Here is a 22871-nt window from a genome sequence, read left to right on the forward strand (position 1 = left end):
TGCTGGAGAGAGAAGAAGGGGAGGGAGGGGGGGGGGGGGTAGATAGCTCCCCTGAGAAGAATGCAACATTGATGAAAAGATGTATCAGCAAAATTAGCTGGACTAGTTTTACGTCACAGCGATTTCTTTTGGCTGTGAGCCACAGTATCAATAAATTTAAAAAAGAACATTATTCCTCCAGGCTGCATTTAAATTATTTTATTTGCACCAATAAATTCAGACACTGCCTAGTCTGAAGGGCATCTATAGTAACTGACGTTGATACATCATATGCCCTGGATATTTGTGCACAGGATGGTTGTTAACGGTCCTTATCTTTTAACATTTACTACAAGACACACTATATGCTGACAGTTACATAAACAAGTGTACACACTGTGTGTTGTAGTAAACATTACAAAATGAGGACTGTTGATGTCCATACTGTCCACAAATCTGCACAACACAGGATTTTTGATAAGGCGAGAATGATGTATCCACATCTGTTACTACACATGCATTGGATAAGGGGAAACCAGTACTGCGCGTAAGATTATTTAAAATATAGTTTAGTGGAATAATGCCATTCTTCGAAGAAAAATTAGGTTTTTTCCACGGTGGCTGCTTCTTAATAAGAATGGTCATTAAGTCTGTAATTTGAGTAGGGAGGGAGAGGGGTGGGGGGGAGAGGGAGAGGGGTGGGGGGAGAGGGAGAGGGGTGGGGGGGAGAGGGAGAGGGGTGGGGGGGAGAGGGAGAGGGGTGGGGGGGAGAGGGAGAGGGGTGGGGGGAGAGGGAGAGGGGTGGGGGGAGAGGGAGAGGGGTGGGGGGAGAGGGAGAGGGGTGGGGGGGAGAGGGAGAGGGGTGGGGGGGAGAGGGAGAGGGGTGGGGGGGAGAGGGAGGGGGTGGGGGGAGAGGGAGAGGGGTGGGGGGGAGAGGGAGAGGGGTGGGGGGAGAGGGAGAGGGGTGGGGGGAGAGGGAGGGGGTGGGGGGAGAGGGAGAGGGGTGGGGGGAGAGGGAGAGGGGTGGGGGGAGAGGGAGAGGGGTGGGGGGAGAGGGAGAGGGGTGGGGGGAGAGGGAGAGGGGTGGGGGGAGAGGGAGAGGGGTGGGGGGAGAGGGAGAGGGGTGGGGGGAGAGGGAGAGGGGTGGGGGGAGAGGGAGAGGGGTGGGGGGAGAGGGAGAGGGGTGGGGGGAGAGGGAGAGGGGTGGGGGGAGAGGGAGAGGGGTGGGGGGAGAGGGAGAGGGAGAGAGAATCACTTTACAAGGCAGATGAATAGTCATTAAGTATTTACTATTCCCTGGAAGTAACAACTAGAGGTTGGCCAAATAATGCATTAGAAATAAACAGACAAACTGCATACCCACAGAGGTACCTTGGGCAGAGAAACTCACAATTACCACTGGATACCAGGAGAAGAATCAAATTAAGGATTCAAGTAACCAGAATGCTTCTCTGAAGTAAGTTTTATTGTTAATATCACATAAAGCAAAAAAATATAGGTGTGTCCAACCTGTGGCCACCTGCTATACAGTACAAATCCTCATTACAGGTCTGATCCCATCATCAGGAAAAGAATGCTCAGAAGCAAAAAAATATATAAAATGCTCTCAAAAATAAATGGATGACTCTGGAATGCATAAATTCATTATAACAATAGCTATAGGCCACACTCTGCAAAACAGAAAATTATAGAATCCAAAAATATCAATATAAGCAACACATCAGCATGACACATAATTAATGAATCTGGATACAATATTATGAGCTCACATTTTTTCAAACAGTATAAAATATGCTTCCACAAATTAGATTTCTTTTTTTTCATATCAAAGACTCACATTTCACTTGCTTACATAAATATTTCATCACACACTGACACGTTCAGCTTTCTCGGACTATACTAAATGCAACAGTAATCTTATTAGATAACTTTAAGGCACATCAGTTAACTGAATACTGACTCACCATCTGACATTGAAAAATAACAGTAAGTATAAGAGTACGGACTCCTTCTGAACCCTAATTTACCTATAAAAATTCAATCTACTCTCTACTTCTGTAAAAACATCACAATAATTTCATTCTTTTCACAAAAATCTTCAAAATTCACTATCATTGAGGCTGAAGACAAAGGTTCAAAGTGTCACAAATGGAAACGCGGTAAGCCCTAACGTAAGAAACATATGAAAACTATGTTACCCATACTGCATAAAACTGATTAGCTCCTGCTTTCCTCAAGGTTATGCTATTAGTATATACATCATCATGGACACATCATGAAGTAATTTGACATTAATTATGCCACCATATCCCCATTCCACTTCTAAAGCAGCTCTCTACTTACAAAATATATTCTCATATTTGTATACAAGCTTATGATAGTGAAAATGTAGTACTTAAAGAGATGCCAACAAATGCCCCAGGATTCAGAGATAAGCTAGCTAAAAATGGAGTAGACTTTAGTAAAATTGCTACACAACTGAGTTTAAAAACAGCACATTAATAACAGCCCAACTGAAGATCATTCTCAGATGTTACGATGCTAGCACAACCATTCCCTTCGTGAGACCTCTCATACCTGTACAATGCTTTGTTTTTTTATCGGAGGAACAGACAAAGAATGACAGATGGAGAAACCAAAACAGCCTCTTTCAGCCAACACTGACACCACTGCATTAAAATTAAATAAACTGTTTAGAGTACAATAAAACTGTGCTAATTTAAACCTTCACCCTACGACAGCCGGCAAATGGAAGCACGCCAGTTTCAGAATTCGATACCACCAGAGAGCGCAAGCATCCACAACCACACTTCACTCGATTAGTCCCATTTCTGTTTGGAGAGTTCTGAGCAGACATCCGTATCACTGCCCTGCCAGTGAATGCAGCTGTCGGGAACTGTGAAGGTCCCTTCCTCACGCCTGGTAGGTGCTGGCAGACACATTCCCACCGTGGCCCGTCCAGTTGGTATGGATGAACTTTCCGGGTTGGCTCACCAGCTCGTACGTGTGCGCACCGAAGTAATCCCGCTGAGCCTGCAAACGACATCGACACCGAGTCTGTTTTAGTCACTAATTTACACAGGAGTCCCATTGGAAAAACAATCTCTATACGTATAAACTACGAGGGTAATCCCAAAAGTAAGGTCTCAATTTTTTTTATATGTCCGTAGACCTGTTATTTCTACAATGGTTTACATCAGTTACAGCTTGAACATTTAGCTATTTTTTGGCATAATTACAATTTCTGTTGATGCATTTTTGTAAACACTGTGGCAGTTTTTTTATGCTCGTGTCGTACCGGCTCGCCGCCATGCTGTTCAGAAAGTTATGAACCTCTTCTTTCGCCTTGTCGGAGCTGAATCGCTTTCCGGCCCAATGTTCTTATGTTCTTTTAGCCTATGGAACAGGTTATAGTCACTGGGTGACTAGTCAGGACTATAGGGTGGGTGGTTGTTTACGTTCCACTAAAACTGTTGCAGGAAAGCAACGGTTTGCCGGGCGATGTATGGGTGAGCGTTGTCACGGATAATGTGTACGCCCTTCCCTTGCTCAACATTCCTCTTCTACAGTTCTGAATTACTCATTTGAGTTTTTTCAGAGCCTCACAGTACCTGTCAGTGTTAATTGTGGTCCCAGCGATTCAGATCCGAAGACGAGGTGAAAGAAGAGGTTCATAACTTTCTGAACAGCATGGCGGCGAGCTGGTATGACATAAAATAACTGCCACAGCGTCTACAGAAATGGTGATTATGTCGAAAAACAGCTAAATGTTTAAGCTGTAAACTGATGTAAACCACTGTAGAAACACGTCTATGTACTTATAAAAAAAAATAGGAACCTTACTTTTGGGATTACCCTCATATTTTACAACAATTATATGTGCTCTCAGTCAAAATGTCTGTATCTGCAGTTATCTATATAAAAAAAGGGGGGGGGGGGGCTGTGCAAATACTTAGTTCAACCTTGTTAACATTTCCATATGATGTAAAGACTGACGATTCACTTTAAATGTTTAGAAACATGAAACTGGCATACACTCATCCCATCTAATATTAACAGTTATGTCCAATTCACATCCACAGTGATTAGTCATTGCTACATTGTTTCCTCGCATTAAACAGGAAATCAATGATCACAGAAACTTTTTCCTTTTACATTCTACATTCTACTATTCACATGCTTCTCCAAGGCAATTACTGATTCTCAAACACAACACCATATCTACTGTAAATCCTCTCAACTAATCCTGCATGGCTTCAATGAAATAATTTAATTACTGAAATACTTTTCTCCTGCAAATTGACATATCGCTTTCAACTACTATTAATTGCCCTTTCTACCAAATTCTTCCTACTACTTATCCTCCACACAGCTGCGTACAGCTGTTCCACGCAGAGGCTCCCAGAAATTCTTCCTGCATACTCCGGAACGGCGCACAATTGCTGACACTGAGGCAATGTTTTCAATATACAGCACGATAATGCTATGTCAGAGAAAAGGCACACCCGGCCCCAGAAGATGCAGAAGCCAGTGATAACTGAGGTAGATAATACCAATACATTGTGACATCGAAGATGCCAATATTCCTTACACATGGCATGTAGTCCGACACTAAATACCCTCTGCCATGCAATTCAGTGGTTTGGAGAGACAGAAAAACCCTTTCAATGGGACAGAAAGTAAAAATTCTGAAAGGAGTTGAAGTTTGTCACAGGTCACATATTGCATTAGCACAGATTCTAGAAATACCTTTGTCTTGCTGAACACCATCATTAAAAACAAAGACTATTTTGGGGTAATGGGGAAAAAAATGAAATATGCTTGTTATTCTAAATACGCAGAGCTAGAAGAAATTACACACAACTGGATTCATACAGCAAGTGAATGGCACGATGTTGGACGAAAAGGCAATGGCCAAGGTGCTAGGAATTTAGAACTTCTCCACATATAGCAGGAGGATTGATGGGTTCGAAGAACAGTACACTGTGTCGTACAAAACAGTATGGGACAAACGAAGTGGTGTAGATATAGAAATTGTTAGTGAATGACAGTAACTTACACAGCAATACTAAATGAAGGATATTTTCAGCATAGGTGAAACTGGTTACTTGTTTCAGTGCCATTCTAAAGTACTTGCCTTCAAACACAAAAATTGCTGTGGCGTAAAACACTAATGTTCACCTGACAGTAATCTTAGGCACAAATGCTGACAGCTTGGAAAAAATTAAACTGTTCGTGACCAGGGGGGGGGAAACTGGGAAACCTAAGTCTTGGTGGATGAAAAGGGATTTGAACCATTGTCCTCCTGAATGCGAGTCCAGTGTGCTGACTGTTGTGCCAACCCCCCTCGGTGACAGTCACTGTGGACTCAACCACAAAAATACTAAAGTCATGTCAAATTTAGTGAAATCTTCCTGGGTTATCAGCCAAGTTAGATTGTCATAATGTTTCGTTGAGTTTCTTACTTATCACTTCACCTGGAGATGAGTAGGAAAGAATAAATAACCACATACAAACACAAAAAGAAAAGCAACATCACATCAAAAAATAGCAACCTCAACAACCAGAGACATGCAGACCCCTCACCTGGATGAGGTTGGCTGGCAGGCGCGGGCTGCGGTAGCCATCGTAGAAGGCGAGTGCCGTGCTGAAGGTAGGCGTCGGAATGCCCAGCTGCACCGCCGCCGACACCACATCGCGCCACGAGTTCTGGCACCGCTCCACTGCGCTCTTGAAGAAGTCGTCCAACAGCAGGTTCGGCAGCGACGGGTTCTTGTCGAACGCCGCCTTTATGTTACCCAGGAAGACACTGGGGGTAAAGTGCAGAAGACTGGTCAGGAGTGGTTCGAGAGTAAATGCACACTAATCTAACTGAATCTGGACTTTCAACTGAATACAACGATTTCAGGTCAGTAAACAATCTTATACACATGTATTTTTACTACATCATTTTACTCGTAGACAACATTTAATTTCATCACAGTCAATTAAATGTTTTCTGACTTTAACATTTCTTTTGCGTTAATATTATTTCTTAAGACATTTTAAATGTCATTAATAATTGTATGTAAATAAAAGATCTGCAGAGTTTCAATAACTTTTCAATATCAGAGACATATGCAACACTGAAAAGAATAATGTAAAATCTACATAAAAATGTTAACACTACATTGAGTTTAAATGTAAATCATCAAAAGAAAAACTATTTTTGCAAATTGACAAACACTGATGTAATTTATTTGCCATTTTTCAATATTTACAAATTCACTGTGATCAAAAGAATCTAAGACACCTGGCTGAAAATGACTTACAAGTTCAGTAATGATGGAGTACAATATGGTGCTGGCCCTCCCTTAGCCTTGATGACAGCTTCCATTCTCACATGCACATGTACAATCAGGTGTTGGAAGGTTTCTTGGGGAATAGCAGCCCATTCTTCACGTAGTGCTGCACTGAGAAAAGGTATTTACGTAGGTCGGTATAGCCTGGCACGAAGTTGGCATTCCAAAACATCCCAGAGGTACTCTGTAGGATTCAGGTCACGACTCTGTGCAGGTCAGTCCATTACAGAGATGATGATGTTGTGTAACCACTCTGCCACAGGCCGTGCATTATGAACAGGAGCTTGATCATGTTGAAAGATGCAACCGTCATCCCCGAATTGCTCTTCAACATTTGGAAGCAAGAAGGTGCTTAAAACATCCATGTAGGCCTGTGCTGTGATAGTGTCAGAAAAACAACAAGGGGTGCAAGCCCCCCCTCCATGAGAAACATGACCACACCATAAAAACACCACCGCCTCCGAATTTTACCGTTGGCATTACCCTTGTTGGCATATGACGTTCACTGAGTATTCACCATACCCACATCCTGCCATCGGATCGCCACATTGTGTACCGTGCTTCGTTACTCGACACAATGCTTTTCCATTGTTCGATCGTCCAATGTTTATGCTTCTTACACCAAGCGAGGCGTCGTTTGGCATTTACCGGCGTGATGTGTGGTTTATGAGCAGCTACTCGACTGTCGAATCCAAGTTTTTCCACCTCCAGCCTAACTGTCCTAGTGCTTGCAGTGGATCCCAATGCAGTTTGGAATTCCTGTGTGATGGTCTGGACAGATGTCTGCCTATTACACATTACGACCCTCTTCAACTGTCGGTGGTCTGTCATTCAACAGACAAGGTCGGCCTGTACACTTTTGCGCTGTATATGTCCCTTCACGTTTCCACGTCACTGCCACACCAGGAACAGTTGACCTAGGGATGTTTAGGAGTGTGGAAATATCGCATACAGATGTATGACACAAATGACACCCAATCACCTGACCACCTTCAAAGTCCGAGTTCCGCAGGGCGTCCCATTCTGCTCTTTCATGATGCCTAATGACTACTGAGGTCGCTGATATGGAGTACCTGGCAGCACAATGCACCTAATATGAAAAATGTGTGTTTCTGTGGGTGTTCAGATACTTTTGACAAAGAAACACACGCATATTTGTTTATTAGATAAAGTTCAAACTTGGTTTAATGCAAACACTTAAAGTGACAAATTAGGTGGCGAATGTTTTGCGCTGTGATGCATCAGTTGAGCCTGAACAATGTTGTTAATAATACTTTGCCAACATCAACAAGCAATTACACAGTAGCCTTTCCCAAATGCTTCGTGTAGTGTGTCGCTCGTAGTTTTCTTTTATTATTTTGACAAGAGTGAATTGACAATTCCCGGTCCAAAACAGATTCTAATTAAGATCCTTACAACACCAGAAGAGACTGGCGATTCCTGTGACAGTATCACTTCTGTGAAAACAGAACATGGATGTAGGCGGCTGCCCTGTTACAGGAAGCTGGGGCTCATTCCCCCACACCGCTCCTCTGACATTCAAAATTCTTGTTTGTTTATGTTCACAGTCATCTGCCACTATAGAGACTGGAAAACAAAATATGCCACATTTTTGACTGCACCCAAATTCCTCCACTAACTTTAAAATATTATTTTCAGTTCTAGTGCTATGCCAAGTGCCTTGTCAGCTCTATCTCAAGTGTCATAAATCAGAAGCACAGTTTGCATGTTTACGAATTATATCCTGCCAACTTTGTAATCGTGAAACCGGGCACAAAGAGACAGATAATGTTCAAAAACACCTTATATTTGAGAGACATTCAGTTCATTGACGAGGAAATGCTACTGCTTCAACAGTCTGTATGCCTTCACCCATGTAATGTGACAACCTATTAAATCTGTCTAATCATTTACAAGAAAATAGGAGATGCAAATTTTACCAAAAATAGATGTGAATTTTGCAAAAAAAAAAAAAAAAAAAACGATACAAATTTTGTCACAAATAGATGCAACATTTTCTGGTGCACAGTCATCGGAATCGGTCTGACTTCAAGATGGTATCTGTATTGGAGACAATGTTACTGTTCAAACATCAGTTTAATCAATAACTAATTTTAGTATCCACACGAAGGAAACTAAACTGGTCAGAACACAGTTAATTATCATATGCTAACTGTCGAATAATTAATAATACAAAGAGGGCTGTTTGTGATGCTTTTACATGAATAAAAGTGACAATGTATCCAACTTAAATCAGTGGCGTCACGTACGAGGCACGTTTGAAAAGTCCATGCAAAGTCGAAGAGATGGCACCACCGGTGCAGATCGAGGTCATGTTCAGTTAAGAGCATCTTTGGAAAGAACGCACACCAAGTTTCAGCCACATTGGTCTATTTCTTTGTGTTTGGCATTTGTGAGAGTCAAGGAAGTAAAAAAAAAAAATGGACGAAAAAGAATTTCGTGTGGTGGTTAAAGATTACTTTAAAATGCCTCAGGAGACTGAAGAGAAGCTTGGTAAGCATTACGGTGACTCTGCACCTTCTATTAGAACAGTTTACAAGTGGTTTCAAAATTTTCGGAGTGGCCATATGGGCACAAGTGATGCTGAACATTCTGGACATCCTGTGGAGGTTAAGACTCCAGAAATCATTGATAAAATGCATGATGTGGTGATGGATGACAGAAGAGTTAAGGTGCGTGAGACTGCTAGTGCTGTGCGCATCTTGAACGAAGGGGTTACATAATATTTTGCATAAACATTTGGACCTCAGAAAGCGATCCACAAGATGGGTTTCGCGATTGCTCACACTTGACCAAATACGGGATTGTGTGAAGTGTTGCAAGGATGGTTGGCAGCTGTTCAGGAAGAATCCACAGGACTTAAGGCGTTGTTTCATCACTGTAGATGAAACATGGATACATTACTGTACTCCTGAGACCAAACAACAATCCAAACAATGGGTTACCAAGGGAGAATTTGCACCAAAAAAGGCGAAGACCATTCCTTTGGCTGCAAAGGTTATGGCGACTTTTTTGGGATTTGCAAGGGATAATCCTCATCAACTATCTGGAAAAGGATAAAACTATTACAGTTGCACATTATTCATAGTTATTGGACCTTTTGATAACCGAGCTGCAAGAAAAACGCTGGCGATTGGACCACAAAAAAGTCTTTTTCCATCATGATAATGCACCAGAACGCACCTCAGCAGCTGTGGTCGAAAAATTAATAGAAATAGGATTCCAACTCTTTTCACCCCCCCCCCCCCCCCCTGCCTATTCTGCATACTTTGCTTCCTCTGACTACTATTTGTTACCCAATTTGAAGAAATGGCTAGCAGGACAAAGATTTTATTGAAACGAAGAGGTGATTGCAGCAATTAATAGCTATTGTGCAGACTTAGACGATTCCTATTATTCGGAAGGGATCAACAAATTAGAACAGTGTTGGACAAAGTGTATAAGTCTAAAAGGAGTGACCTGCTGGGTGCGGATTCCCAGCCTAGTTCAAGTGTGACTTCCAATGTTTAGCCCACATTTTCTAGGGTCTTCCCCATTCAGGGTGGGCATTTTTTTTTTAATTTATTTATTTATTTATTTATTTATTTTTTTGTGTTAGGGCGCACAACTACAATGGTCACTAGCACCCAGACTAAGTTAGGAATGCACTGCGAGGCACAAGGTTAAAACAGCAACTAAAAGGGACAACACTATAAAAGACGTATTAACAGGCATAGGATTAAAAAAACAACAGCATAATCAAACGTCCTTAGACAGGTTTGTCAAGTTGATAAAACGAAGAATGCGAACAGCAGCTCCCGGGTCATCCGTTAAAATGGCATCCCGAGTACATGGCAGGCCAAGATCAAGACGCAGTGTAGTAAAATCCGGACAGGACATTAAAATGTGGCGGATCGGCAGCAATTGTCCACGTGGGCAGAACGGCGCCGGCGCAGCCGTCAGCAGATGGCGATGGCTGAACCGGCAATGTCCAATTCGTAGCCGGGCCAAAGCGACCTCCTCCCGCCGAAAAGGGCGTGAAGAGGACGTCCAAGCCACGTGAAGAGGTTTCGAGGCCCGAAGCTTGTTGTCCGTAAGTGCAGCCCAATCAGCATGCCACAGCCATAAAATGCGCCAAGAAATGACCCTGCTACAATCTGATGAAGGGACACAACAAGAAGCTGTCCGAGGCTGGAGGACTGCAGCCTCAGCCGCGGCATCTGCAGCTTCGTTCCCAGGGATACAGACATGGCCAGGAATCCACATAAAGCTAACCGGAGAACCCTCGTCCGCCGGCTGCTGAAGAGAGCGCTGGATCCAGTGCACGAAAGGGTGAACCGGATACGGATCACTGAGGCTCTGGATGGCGCTCAGGGAATCAGAACAGATGACATAAGCAGAATGTCAGTGGCGGCGGATGTATAGAACAGCCTGGTAGAGGGCAAATAGCTCAGCTGTGAAACCGAACAATGGCCATGTAGCCGGTATTTGAAACTTTGTGCCCCGACAATAAAAGAACACCCGACACCCCGTCACTGGTCTTAGAGCCATCTGCATAAATGAAGGTCATATTAATGAACTTCGAACGAAGCAGGGTGGGCAGTGGTCATCCTAAATAGGCCTGCCTAATCGCAGATGCAGGACTGGATTCCCGAGTAGTCATACAGGTTCTCAGGAAGGCGACCATCACACACCTGCTGCCAATGTGTAGGTCCAGACTAGTAACTTCCAGTGTCACTGAGCCTGCTACCATCGTCCTTATCCCATCGCCATTCGTCTTTGAAGAAAATGACAGGAGAAATTGCCATTTGCGTGAATTTGTTTAAGGTGGATTACAGCTTGCGAGGAAGTGACCCACACACTATGATTCTAGAACAATTCATCACAGCACATATGTATGCAACATGTGACTTCAGGTACCAGAACTGCAACGAACTGCCGCGAGCTCAATGATGGCGGAGCGGTGCCTTTACAGCCAGTTCGTCTGGCATGACCTCTTTTGCCTCCACGATCGTTGAGAACCTGTGATACACGATTCTTCTTCCGCTTGCTTCATTGTTGGGTCGAAGGGTAGATAACAGATACCAGAGAGGAAAGTGAAAGACACCCTCGGGCCTCGGAAACCCAATACGAGGTGCCCTCTCAAACGTTATAAGGATCAGTACAAGAAAAATCTGAAAAACTTTAACATTGATCCGAGTAACTGGTCAATAATAGCAGAAGACCGAAGTCGCTGGCACTCAGTTACCTCAAATGCTCTTCTAAACTGTGAGCTGGAACGTCGAAGAATGGAGAATGACAAACGCCAAAGACAAACTCCTCCAGGCTCAGCCACGTCCTCCACCTTCCATCAGCTGTTATGTCTGTGGCCACCTGTTCCACGCTAGGATTGGATTGCTAAGCCATCAATGACACTTCCACGCCTGAACCGTGACAAAGGAAATCTCAGGAGAGAAATGAAAACTCTGATACGAGTATCAGCCGACGACAATAAGTCTAAAAGGAGACTACGTCAAAAATTTAAGAAAAATGTTTATCCCAAACACATAAGTAGTTTCTACTTTTGCACGGACTTTTCACACGCCCCTCATTATCATCGAGTTGTGAGACCACAAATTAAAGTTTTTCCCCAGTAGTAGCCCTCAATTCTTAATGTGTCACTAAGTACGTACAGCACCTCAGTACCCTTAAGACGTAACGAGGCATTTTTATCTCACTATCACTGTATCACTACATCCTTTAGCCCACAAAGTGACAGAACAAACTTTTTCTGTGACTCAATGTGGGTGGAAACAGTGAGCCATCCTAAACTACAGGTAGAAACAAAAGACTACCCCGAACACCTTTCACGAGACCACCTACATCTGCGAGTAAGCGCACCAGACCCGACATGCGCCGAGCTGCACCGCCCCGCTCTCCACACTCACCTCCTGATGATGCAGCCGCCGCGCCACATCAGGGCGATCGCTCCGTAGTTCAGGTCCCAGTTGTGCACTTTGGCCGCCTCTCGCAGCAGCATGAAGCCTTGCGCGTACGACACTATTTTAGATGCGTACAGGGCCTGCAAAAAGAAGAACACGTCTAAGCAATTCTCTGTACACAGCTTTACCTGATAGTGCAATTGGATTAATGCAAAGGTCTGTTTGTAGCTGGACTCAGGACTTTACGATAGCGAGGACAGAGTATGTTATCTCAGACAGAGTGTCACAGTCAGATGTAACTTCGGGTGTGCCCACGGGAAGTATGTCGGGACCCTCGCTCTTCATCTCGATACCGTTCCTCACAAAACGGTTAATCAAATTGCGTTCCTATGGAGTATCGTCTCAGTTGTGTGACTGGATTCGTGATTTCCTCTCAGAGAGGTCACAGTTCGTAGTGACAGATGGTAATCATCGAGTAGAACAGTAGTGATATCTGGTGTTCTACAAGGTAGTGTCGTACGCCCTCTTCTGTTCCCGATTTACATAAACAATCTAGGTGATAATCTGAGCAGCTCCCTTACATTGTTTGCAGATGACACTGTAATTTACCATCTAGTAAAATTATCAGACAGTCAATTCCAATTACAAAATGATCTAGAAAGAATTTCTGTATGGTACAAAAAGTGGCAATTGTGACTAAACAAAGGAAAGTGCGAGGTCATCCACATGGGTACTAAAAGAAATCCGATAAATTTTGGGTATACGATAAATCGCACAAATCTAAGGGCTGCCGATCTGACTAAATACCTAGGAATTACAATTAGAAGCAACTTAAATTGGAAAGACCATATACATAATATTATGGGGAAGGCGAAACAAAGACTGAGCTTTGTTGGCAGAACACTTAGAAGATTTGACAAACCCACTAAAGAACAGCCAACGTTACAATTGTCCGTCCTTTGCTGGAATACTGCTGTGCAGTACGGGATCCGTACCGGGTAGGATTGATGGAAGACATCGAAAAAGTGCAAAGAAGGGCAGCTCGTTTCGTGTTATCGCCCAACAGGGGTGAGAGTGTCACTGATATGATACGTAAGTTGGGGTGACAGTCACTGAAACGAAGGTGGTTTTCTTTGCGGCAAGATCTATTTACGAAATTTCGCTCGCCAACTTTCTATTCCAAACACGAAAATATTTTATTGACACCAACCTACGCAGGGAGAATTGATCATCGTAATAAAATAAGAGAACTCGGAGCTCGAACAGAAGATTTAGGTGTTCCTTTTCGCACGCGCCATTCGAGAGTAGAATGGTAGACAAGTAGTATGAAAATGGTTCGATGAACCTTCTGCCAGGCACGTAAGTGTGAATTGCAGAGTAACCATGCAGATGTGAATGTTAACGCTATAACATACAATACTAATTGGACATTTTGCAGGTTATGATTTACCTATAATGAAGTACTGTCTGAAAGAAGCTGCATAAATATTGTCATATCTCGACGGGATTTCTAAATTGTTCAAAATATGGAAACTTGCTTTAAATGTTCAGAAATGTAAAATTGTGCACTTCACAAATGAAAACATGTAATATCTTACGACTAATATCAACGAGTCACTGTTGGGATCCACCAGCTCCTACAAATACCAGGGTGTAACACTTCGTAGGGACGTGAAATGGAATGATCAAATAGGCTCAGTCATGCATGAACCAGGTGGTAGACTTCAGTTTATTGGTAAAACACTGGGAAAGTGCAACTAGTCTACAAATCACTCGTGTGACTGGGTCTAGAATATTGCTTAAGTGAGAGAGACCAGTACCAGAAGATACTGACAGGTGATACTGAATGTATACAGAGAAGGGCAACACATATGGTGACAGCTTTGTTTGATCCGTGAGAGAGCGTCACGGAGATACTGACAAAACTGAACTGGCAGGCGTAAACTATCCCGAGAAAGTCTGAACAGTTCTTAAAAATCGGCTTTAAACGATAATTCTAGAAATATGCTATAACCCCCATATGTCGTTCACATAGGGATCGTGAGGATAAAATTAGAATAATCTCTGAATGTATCTGTAAATGCAAACAATAATTCTTTCCCTACTCCACTTGTGAACAGAATGGGAAGAAACCCTAATAACTGGTACTATGGGATGTACCCTCTGCCCCACACTTCACAGTCGTTTGCAGGGTATAGATGTAGATATAGATCTCATCTCACCTCTACCTGCTTGGCACACATTTGTTTAAGGTCATTCAGATCCTTCCCCCTCCCCCAACAACTAAAAATACTTATTTATTTATTTTTCCTTATCTATTTCATTTTATCCACATTATTCATTGCTTGTGGTCTGAAATGAAACGCTTAAAATTTTGGTTTGGTTCCACAGACAGACAGTTAATTTTGTGATTCACTGAAGAGTGGCTCTCTTTCACTTAATGCTTTTCTGTCAAATTTCTGCCTTTTCTTTAAATCTGTCACACACAAGAAAAATTTAGATGCACTGAACTTTAGTCCAATGCCTCAAATACTTCTCCTTCACTCAACACTACCTCTGTCCCTTAAAATACACTGTTACAAAAGTCTAGCAATTTTGCCGGGTGGAGTTAATGGAAGCTATGCTAAAATGTGGATAAATCTGAGATAGTGCACGTAACCCAGTAGTATCTGATTCCAGGATAAGTGGTGAACACCTGGGGCATCTTACATCATTTAAATATTTAGCGGTAATACTACTAAGAGTTGTGGTGGCACATATCCCTACATCATCTTATCGAAAAAAATAATACAACAAAAGTAAATTTATGGTAAAGAAACTAACAATGTAGAATATCTAATACAAATGTGCAGCTATTGTGTGTTGGTTTTATTGTAATCATGTATCATTTGACGCAACAGCTATAACCCAAAATCTATATGAATTCACATAAAAGCTTAGACCAAAAGTATCTAGACACCTGGCTGAAAATGACTTATAAAGTTCTTAGTGCTCTGCATCGGTAATGCTGGAATTCAATATGGTGTTGGCCCACCCTTAGCCTTGATGACAGCTTCCACTCTCGCAAGCATACGTTCAGTCAGGTGCTGGAAGGTTTCTTGGGGAATGGCAACCCATCCTTCACAGAGTGCTGCACTGAAGAGGTGTGTCAATGTCGGTTGGGGAGGCCTGGAATGAAGCTGGCATTCCAAAACATCCCAAAGGTGTTCTGTAGGATTCACGTCAGGGCTCTGTGCAGGCCAGTCCATTACAGGGAAGTTATTGTTAAGTAACCTCTCTGCCCCAGGCCATGCATTACAAACACATGCTTGATCTTGTTAAAAGTTGCAAATTCCATCCCTGAATTGCTCTTCAACAGTGGAAAGCAAGAACGTGCTTAAAACATCAACGTAGGCCTGTGCTTTGTTAGTACCACACAAAACCACAAGGGGTTCAAGCCCCCTCCACAAAAACCGACCACACCATAACACCACCGCCTCCAAATTTTACTGTTGGCACTCTCATACTACATCCCTTTGCAGTTTGGAATTCATGTGTGATGGTCAGGATAGATTTCTGCCTATTACACATTAAAACCCTCTTCAATTGTCGGCGGTCTCTGTCAGTCAACAGATGAGGTCGGCTAGTATGCTTTTGGGCTGTACGTGTCCCTTCACGTTTCCACTTCACTATCACATAGGAAACAGTGGACCTAGGGATGTTTAGGAGTGTGGAAATCTCACGTACAGACGTATGAGACACGTGACATCCAATCTCCTGACCACATTTGAAGTCTGTCAAGTTCTGCGGAGCGGCCTATTCTGCTCTCTCAAGATGTCTAATGATTACTGACGTTGCTGATATGGAGTACCTGGCAGCACAATGCACCTAATATGAAAAACTTATGTTGCTGGGGGTGTCTGCATACTTTTGATCACATAGTGTATATGTAGGGCTAGTGAATGGAAGACTGATTCACTGGAAGGGTTGTGAGAGTGCAGACCATCTGTAAAGAAGATCACACGGAAGACACTAGTGCGACCAACTCTAGGGTGCTGCTCCAGTGTTTGCACCCTTATCAAATAGGCAGAGCAGCACGCCTTGTGTGGGACTGCTTATATCATAATAGGTTAGCACAGCCTGTTTTTGTTGTTGTTGTGGTCTTCAGTCCAGAGACTGGTTTCATGCAGCTCTCCATGTTACTCTACCCTGTGCAAGCTGCTTCAACTCCCAGTACTTACTGCAACCTACATCCTTCTGAATCTGCTTAGTGTATTCATCTCTTGGTCTCCCTCTACGATTTTTACCCTCCACGCTGCCCTCCAATACTAAATTTGTGATCCACTGATGCCTCAGATGTTCTACCAACCGATCCCTTCTTCTGGTCAAGTTGTGCCACAAACTTCTCTTCTCCCCAATCCTATTCAATACCACCTCATTAGTTATGTGATCTACCCATCTAATCTTCAGCATTCTTCACCACATTTCGAAAGCTTCTATTCTCTTCTTGTGCAGACTATTTATCATCCATGTTTCACTTCCATACTGGCTACACTCCATACAAATACTTTCAGAAACGACTTCCTGACACTTAAATCAATACTCTATGTTAACAAATTTCTCTTCTTCAGAAACACTTTCCTTGCCATTGTCAGTCTACATTTTATATCCTCTCTACTTCGACCATCATCAGTTATTTTGCTCCCCAAATAGCAAAACTCCTTTACTACTTTAAGTGTTTCATTTTCTAATCTAATTCCTCAGCATCACCCGACTAAATTCGACTACATTCCATTATCCTCCTTTTGCTTTCACTGCTTCCCTTTCGTCCCTCGACTCTTATAACTGCCATCTGGTTTCTATACAAATTGTAAATAGCCTTTCGCTCCCTGTGTTTTACCCCTGCAACTTTCAGAATTTGAAAGAGTTTTCCAGTAAACATTGTCAAAAGCTTTTTTTAAGTCTACAAATGCAAGAAACGTAGGTTTGCCTTTCCTTAATCTATTTTTTAAGATAAGTCATAGGGTCAATATTGCCTCACATTTTCAAACATTTCTACGGAATCCAAACTGATCTTCCCCGAGGTCGGCTTCTACCAGTTTTTCCATTCGTCTGAAAAGCATTCTTGTTAGTATTTTGCAGCCGTGGCTTATTAAACTGATAGTTTGTTAATTTTCACATCTGACAACACCTGCTTTCTTTGGGATTAGAATTCTCCTCCATTTCTACAATATTGTCCTCAAGAACATCGTCCCTGTATAAACCCTCTATATACTCCTTCCACCTTTCTGCTTTCCCTTCTTTGCTTAGAACTGCGTTTCTATCGGAGCTCTTGATATTCATGCAAGTAGATCTCTTTTCTCCAAAGGTCTCTTTAATTTTCCTGTAGGCAGTATCTATCTTACCCCTAGTGAGATAAGCCTCTACATCCTTACATTTATCCTCTAGCCATCCCTGCTTAGCCATTTTGCACTTCCTGTCCATCTCATTTGTGAGATGTTTGTTTTCCTTTTTGCCTGCTTCATTTACTGCATTTCTATATTTTCTCTTTTCATCAATTAAATTCAATATCTCTTCTGTTACCCAAGGATTTCTATTAGCCCTCATCTTTTTACCTACTTCATCCTCTGCTACCTTCATTATTTCATCCCCCGAAGCTACCCTTTCTTCTTCTTCTTCTTCTTCTTCTTCTTCTTCTTCTTCTTCTCCTTCTCCTTCTTCATTTCTTCCCCCCATTCTTGTCAATTGTTCCCTTATGCTCTCCCTGAAACTCTGTACAACCTCTGGCTCTTTCAGTTTATCCAGGTCCCACCTCCTCTTTCTTCAGTTTTAATCTACAGTTCATAACCAATAGATTGTGGTCAGAGTCCACATCTGCCCCTGGAAATGTCTTACAATTTAAAACCTAGAATGAGATTTTCACTCTACAGCGGAGTGTGCGCTGATACGAAACTTCCTGGCAGATTAAAACTGTGTGCCCGACCGAGACTCGAACTCAGGACCTTTGCCTTTCGCGGGCAAGTGCTCTACCAACTGGCAGAAGTAAAGCTGTGGGTACCGGGGGTTGTGGTTCGGTAGCTCAGTTGGTAGAGCAGTTGCCCGCGAAAGGCAAAGGTCCCAAGTTCGAGTCTCTGTCGGGCACACAGTTTTAATCTGCCAGGAAGTTTCAATTTAAAACCTGATTCCTGAATCTCTGTCTTACCATTATATAATCTACCTGAGACCTTCCAGTATCAGCAGGCTGCTTCCATGCATACAACCTCCTTTTATGATTCTTGAACTGAATGTCAACTATGATTAAGTTATGCTCTGTGCAAAATTCTACCAGGCGGCTTCCCTCTTTCATTCCTCCCTCCCATTCCGTATTCACCTACTACATTTCCTTCTCTTCCTTTTCTACTATCGAGTTCCGGTCACCCACGACTACTAAATTTTCATCTCCCTTCAGTATCTGAATAATTTCTTTTATCTCATCATACATTTCATCAATCATTTCGTCATCTGCTGAGCTAGTTACGAAAGGCAATCACCTGTTCACAAAACGGTGTTAGCAGTGTTAAGCACGTGGAATTTGTGCAACAATTCACCATTGTCTCTCTCTTGACACAGTTTCATCAAAATCTGGATCACCAGTCATGGAGAAATAAGCTACAAATTCAGCCATGTTAGTTCACTGAAGAGTACAAGAACACAATCACACCAGCTTTGATCCAGTCTCAGCAGAATACAGAGAACTTCAAAACTGGAAGACATGTCGGATGTGGTAATCCTATAGCTCATCAAAACTATTCCCAGTAGCCCAAGAAAATTTCACAGATCCTTAAAAGAAAGAAGAAAAAAAACATGTGAATGACTTGTTTCACTGATGTATTTGAAATAGTTGCTTTTAGTGCACTCAAAATTCAATTCCAAGTAGAAAGACTTAATAAAAATTAATTCAAGTCTGGAAGTAGATCCAAAACTCAGTCACAATGTAACTGCAATAACTGTTAAACACTTTGAAAACAAAGTGTTACATCTTAGTCAGATTCACAACAACTTCTTTCAGACAACTTTACTCTTCTTTCTTAATCAAATGGTGAATAGGTAATTTCAGGAGTGTATGTACTACTGAGTATTACAGAGCCATTCCTGTTTACAATATAGTAGAAAGCCCCCCCCCCCCCCCCTTTCACATTCCCAGAATTAATGTTTTCCAACCATTTGAAACATTTTTTTATCACTCCCATCAAGTTTCGTTTGTTCAAAAAGTTAATTCAAATGAGTTTTTGAGTTAACCATCTTGTTATTGTCCTGCGATTTATGCATCATGAAACAATGTTTGTGGAGAAAAAACTGAAATAATTGACAAAATGATGCTGGCACGGTACAGGCCTTAAAGTAGTGTTTACAAATGTTGTGCAGTTAAGTTTCTTGACACACCACACGGGTGCTCTATTCATCAGCGGTGTGTGTGTGTGTGTGTGTGTGTGTGTGTGTGTGTGTGTGTGTGTGTGTGTGTGTGTGATGCATCATGCTAAGCTTGGAAAAACAGACAGAACAAATTCTCAAAATGCATCATGCTAAGCTTGGAAAAATATGTAACTGGAGCAGTGTTTCATTATTTCAATAATGAATGACAAAGTTGCAAGATTTCCCAAAACAATGATTATGATGAGCAAAATCACTTCTAACTTTTCTGCAACATAGAGTTACCACTTCCAGTTATATCAGAGGCTAAACATAGTACAAAAATTCAATAGGATGGCTCATCTTCAAAAAAGGAAACTGCGGATACTTTGCTAGCGATGAGTCACTAAGGTGACGCATAATGGGAAGCAATAATTGACTAGGCCCTGAGTAATTTGAAAATGCAAGGGGGAATCTATACATAACTTTTACCACTTCAAATTTTATTTCCCTCATTTTACATTTCCCTGCCTTTTACACTTTTAAGTGTCTCAAAAGTGTAGAAGTGGGGGTTCCACACTATTTGAAGGATGTGCAGAAAAAATAAGCTGAATAAATAAATAAAGAACAATTTATTGAAAAAGAAAGTACAAACTTCTACTGTTCTTCAAAATTGCATCCTGGGGTGTCTATACATGTTTGACCTCTGCTTGAGATAGTATTACTACTCAGGGCACATATTGGTTGAAAGCACCAATGATGGCTGCTAATCAGTCGAAATCGATTTGCAAAAGTGAATAAATAAAACACAATTTTGCGACCGGTTGCTGCAAATTTGGTAATTTTATGGTTTACGGTCACTGCACAACTTGGGAACTACATTGAGCCTACCATTCGTAACACATCAATGACTCGACTGGCATGCACAGACGATATAATCCTAATCAGTAGTCGCAGAGAAGGGCTCAGAAGAATGGCAGGCTCGTACTGCAAGATTGCTAGTAGGGCAGGCCTGCAAGTCATTGAAGATACGACAGAATACACGATCCTGAGAAAGTCAGCGAGAGATGGGGACCCGCTCACGGTGGACAGTCTCCGATTCAAAAGGTCAAATACCTTGGTAATCTCTGCAGTGATCAGGATCACTGTGAAACTGAAATAAATGCAGTAATTATTGGAGGCAACAGAGCATACTTTACCTTTCATGATGTGCTGAAGAAAAGATCCCTGCCAAGAAGTTTTAAGATCAGGCTGTACCAAAGTATGATTATGCCAGTGGTTATGAACAGTTGTGAAAGCCTCACCTTTAGGCGAACAGATGAAGAGAAACTACTTGTTTTCGAATGAAAAATCCTCCGAAAAATATATGGTCCTGTGATAGATTCACAAACAGGGAAATGAGAATTAAAAAAACCACAAGAATTAAAAGCTTTATGCACAGCCTGACATTATAACAAGGAGGCTGACCTGAGCTGGACATGTAGCAAGGATGAATGAAGGGAGGATACCCAATGATGTGCTTCTGGGAGCTGTAGCTGGACAACTGCAGACGAGATGGAAGGGCACTATTGACAAGGACACCGAGAACATGGGACTACGAGCAGGCGAGTGGTGGCACGAGGCTCGCAACTGGGCACAACTGAGGACTGTGGAGCAGGCATACGGTCACTAAGGCCCAAGCCACGGGTAAGTAAGTAAGTAAGTAAGGCACGATGTGTTTTGACAGGCCCACTACGGATTTGATAGATGGAGTATTTTGTTTTCATCCGGTGCAGTATCTCTCTGTATAGATAAGTTGCCAGTCCCTTTATGTGCTGTTGTAATACAATTTTGATGTAAGGAAAAGCAGAAATATTTTTACCTATGTCTTTAGTCATCGAGTTCCAAGGACCAAAATCACTGAGCTACAACAGAAACTCCAGGTACAAATATCAACAGTGTACAAGAAGAAATTGCTACTTACTATAAAGATGACATGTTAAGTTGCAAACAGACACAATTAATAGGAACTCTCACATACCCGAGCTGCCAGAGTCGGCAGTCACATGTGCACGAGGTGAGCTTGCTTGAACAAATGAATGGTGTGCGCTTCTCTTTCTGACAAAGGCTGTGGCTGTAAGCTTATGTGTAAGAGCCAAGTTAACCACACAGCGTCTTTTTGAGATTACAGTGCACTGCTCTGCACATAATTTTTAAAGCACTGTGTGACAAAGCAAAGTGGGATAATTTTAACTCCTCCCTTTGTTTTGACATGTGCCTCCTTAAAGCTCATTTTTTTTTAAATTTTGACTAATTACCACTAACATACGTGAACACAACCTACATTTTCATACAAGAGAAAGGCTGGCCCTCAGTTTAAAAAAATATAACAGATCTGCTTTTGTGCTTAGATTTACGTATGTAATTGATTTTCTAATTCATTTTGACTATTACTATTTAGTATCTTTCATTATAGGACAAAATCAGTAGTTTTTTCTTAACAAATTATATTGTTGACACACAAACAAACTTAAATTCTGTAATAATTTTAAACATTTGGAACATGAAATGCTAATAATCTTTAAGTCTTTATTTGGCTCTATTCGAAAACATGTTAGCAAAGCCAGCCCTATATTAATTACGAAGCAATTAACAGTTTTGACAAAAGTATTGTTCGTGTACTTACACTACTGGCCATTAAACATGCTACACAACGAAGACTATGTGCTACAGATGCGAAATTTAACTGACAGGAAGAAGATGTGTGAATGCTCTGAAAAGCTAATCATTTTCATTTCACAGCAAGGTTGGCGCCGGTGGCAACACCTACAATGTGCTGACATGAGAAAAGTTTCCAACCGATTTCTCATACACAAACAGCAGCTGACCGGTATTGCCTGGTGAAACGATGTTGTGATGCCTTGTGTAAGAAGGAGAAATGCATACCATCATGTTTCCAACGTTGATAAAGTTCGGACTGTAGGCTATCGCAATTGCGGTTTATCATATCGCAATATTGCTGTTCGCGTTGGTCGAGATCCAATGACTCTAGCAGAATATGTGGACTCCGTGGGTTCAGGAGGGAAATACGGAACGCCGTGCTGGATCCCAACGGCCTCTTATCACTACCAGTCGAGGTGACAGGCATCTTATCCACATGGCTGTAATGGATTGTGCAACCAGGTCTCGATCCCTAAGTCAACAGATGGGGACGTTTGCAAGACTACAAGCATCTGCATGAACAGTTCGACGCTGTTTGCAGCAGCACCGACTATCAGCTTTG

At 42.1% G+C, this 22871-nt stretch overlaps 1 protein-coding gene across 1 annotated transcript in view; it reads right to left on the bottom strand.

Moving 5' to 3' along the window:
* Positions 1–1426: 1426 nt before the first annotated feature.
* The window catches only part of LOC126295000 (6-phosphogluconate dehydrogenase, decarboxylating), a 122918-nt gene continuing 101473 nt past the window's right edge, over positions 1427–22871 (bottom strand). Inside the window, exons 7-9 of the mRNA XM_049987254.1 lie at positions 12248–12381; positions 5566–5788; positions 1427–3012 (exon numbers count right to left, since the gene is read on the bottom strand). Coding sequence (XP_049843211.1) covers positions 2893–3012; positions 5566–5788; positions 12248–12381 — 477 coding nt within the window. The 3' untranslated portion in view covers positions 1427–2892. The remainder of the gene's footprint in view (positions 3013–5565; positions 5789–12247; positions 12382–22871) is intronic.

Source organism: Schistocerca gregaria, chromosome 11, assembly GCF_023897955.1.
Source record: "Schistocerca gregaria isolate iqSchGreg1 chromosome 11, iqSchGreg1.2, whole genome shotgun sequence".
In the NCBI taxonomy this organism is placed as follows: domain Eukaryota; kingdom Metazoa; phylum Arthropoda; class Insecta; order Orthoptera; family Acrididae; genus Schistocerca; species Schistocerca gregaria.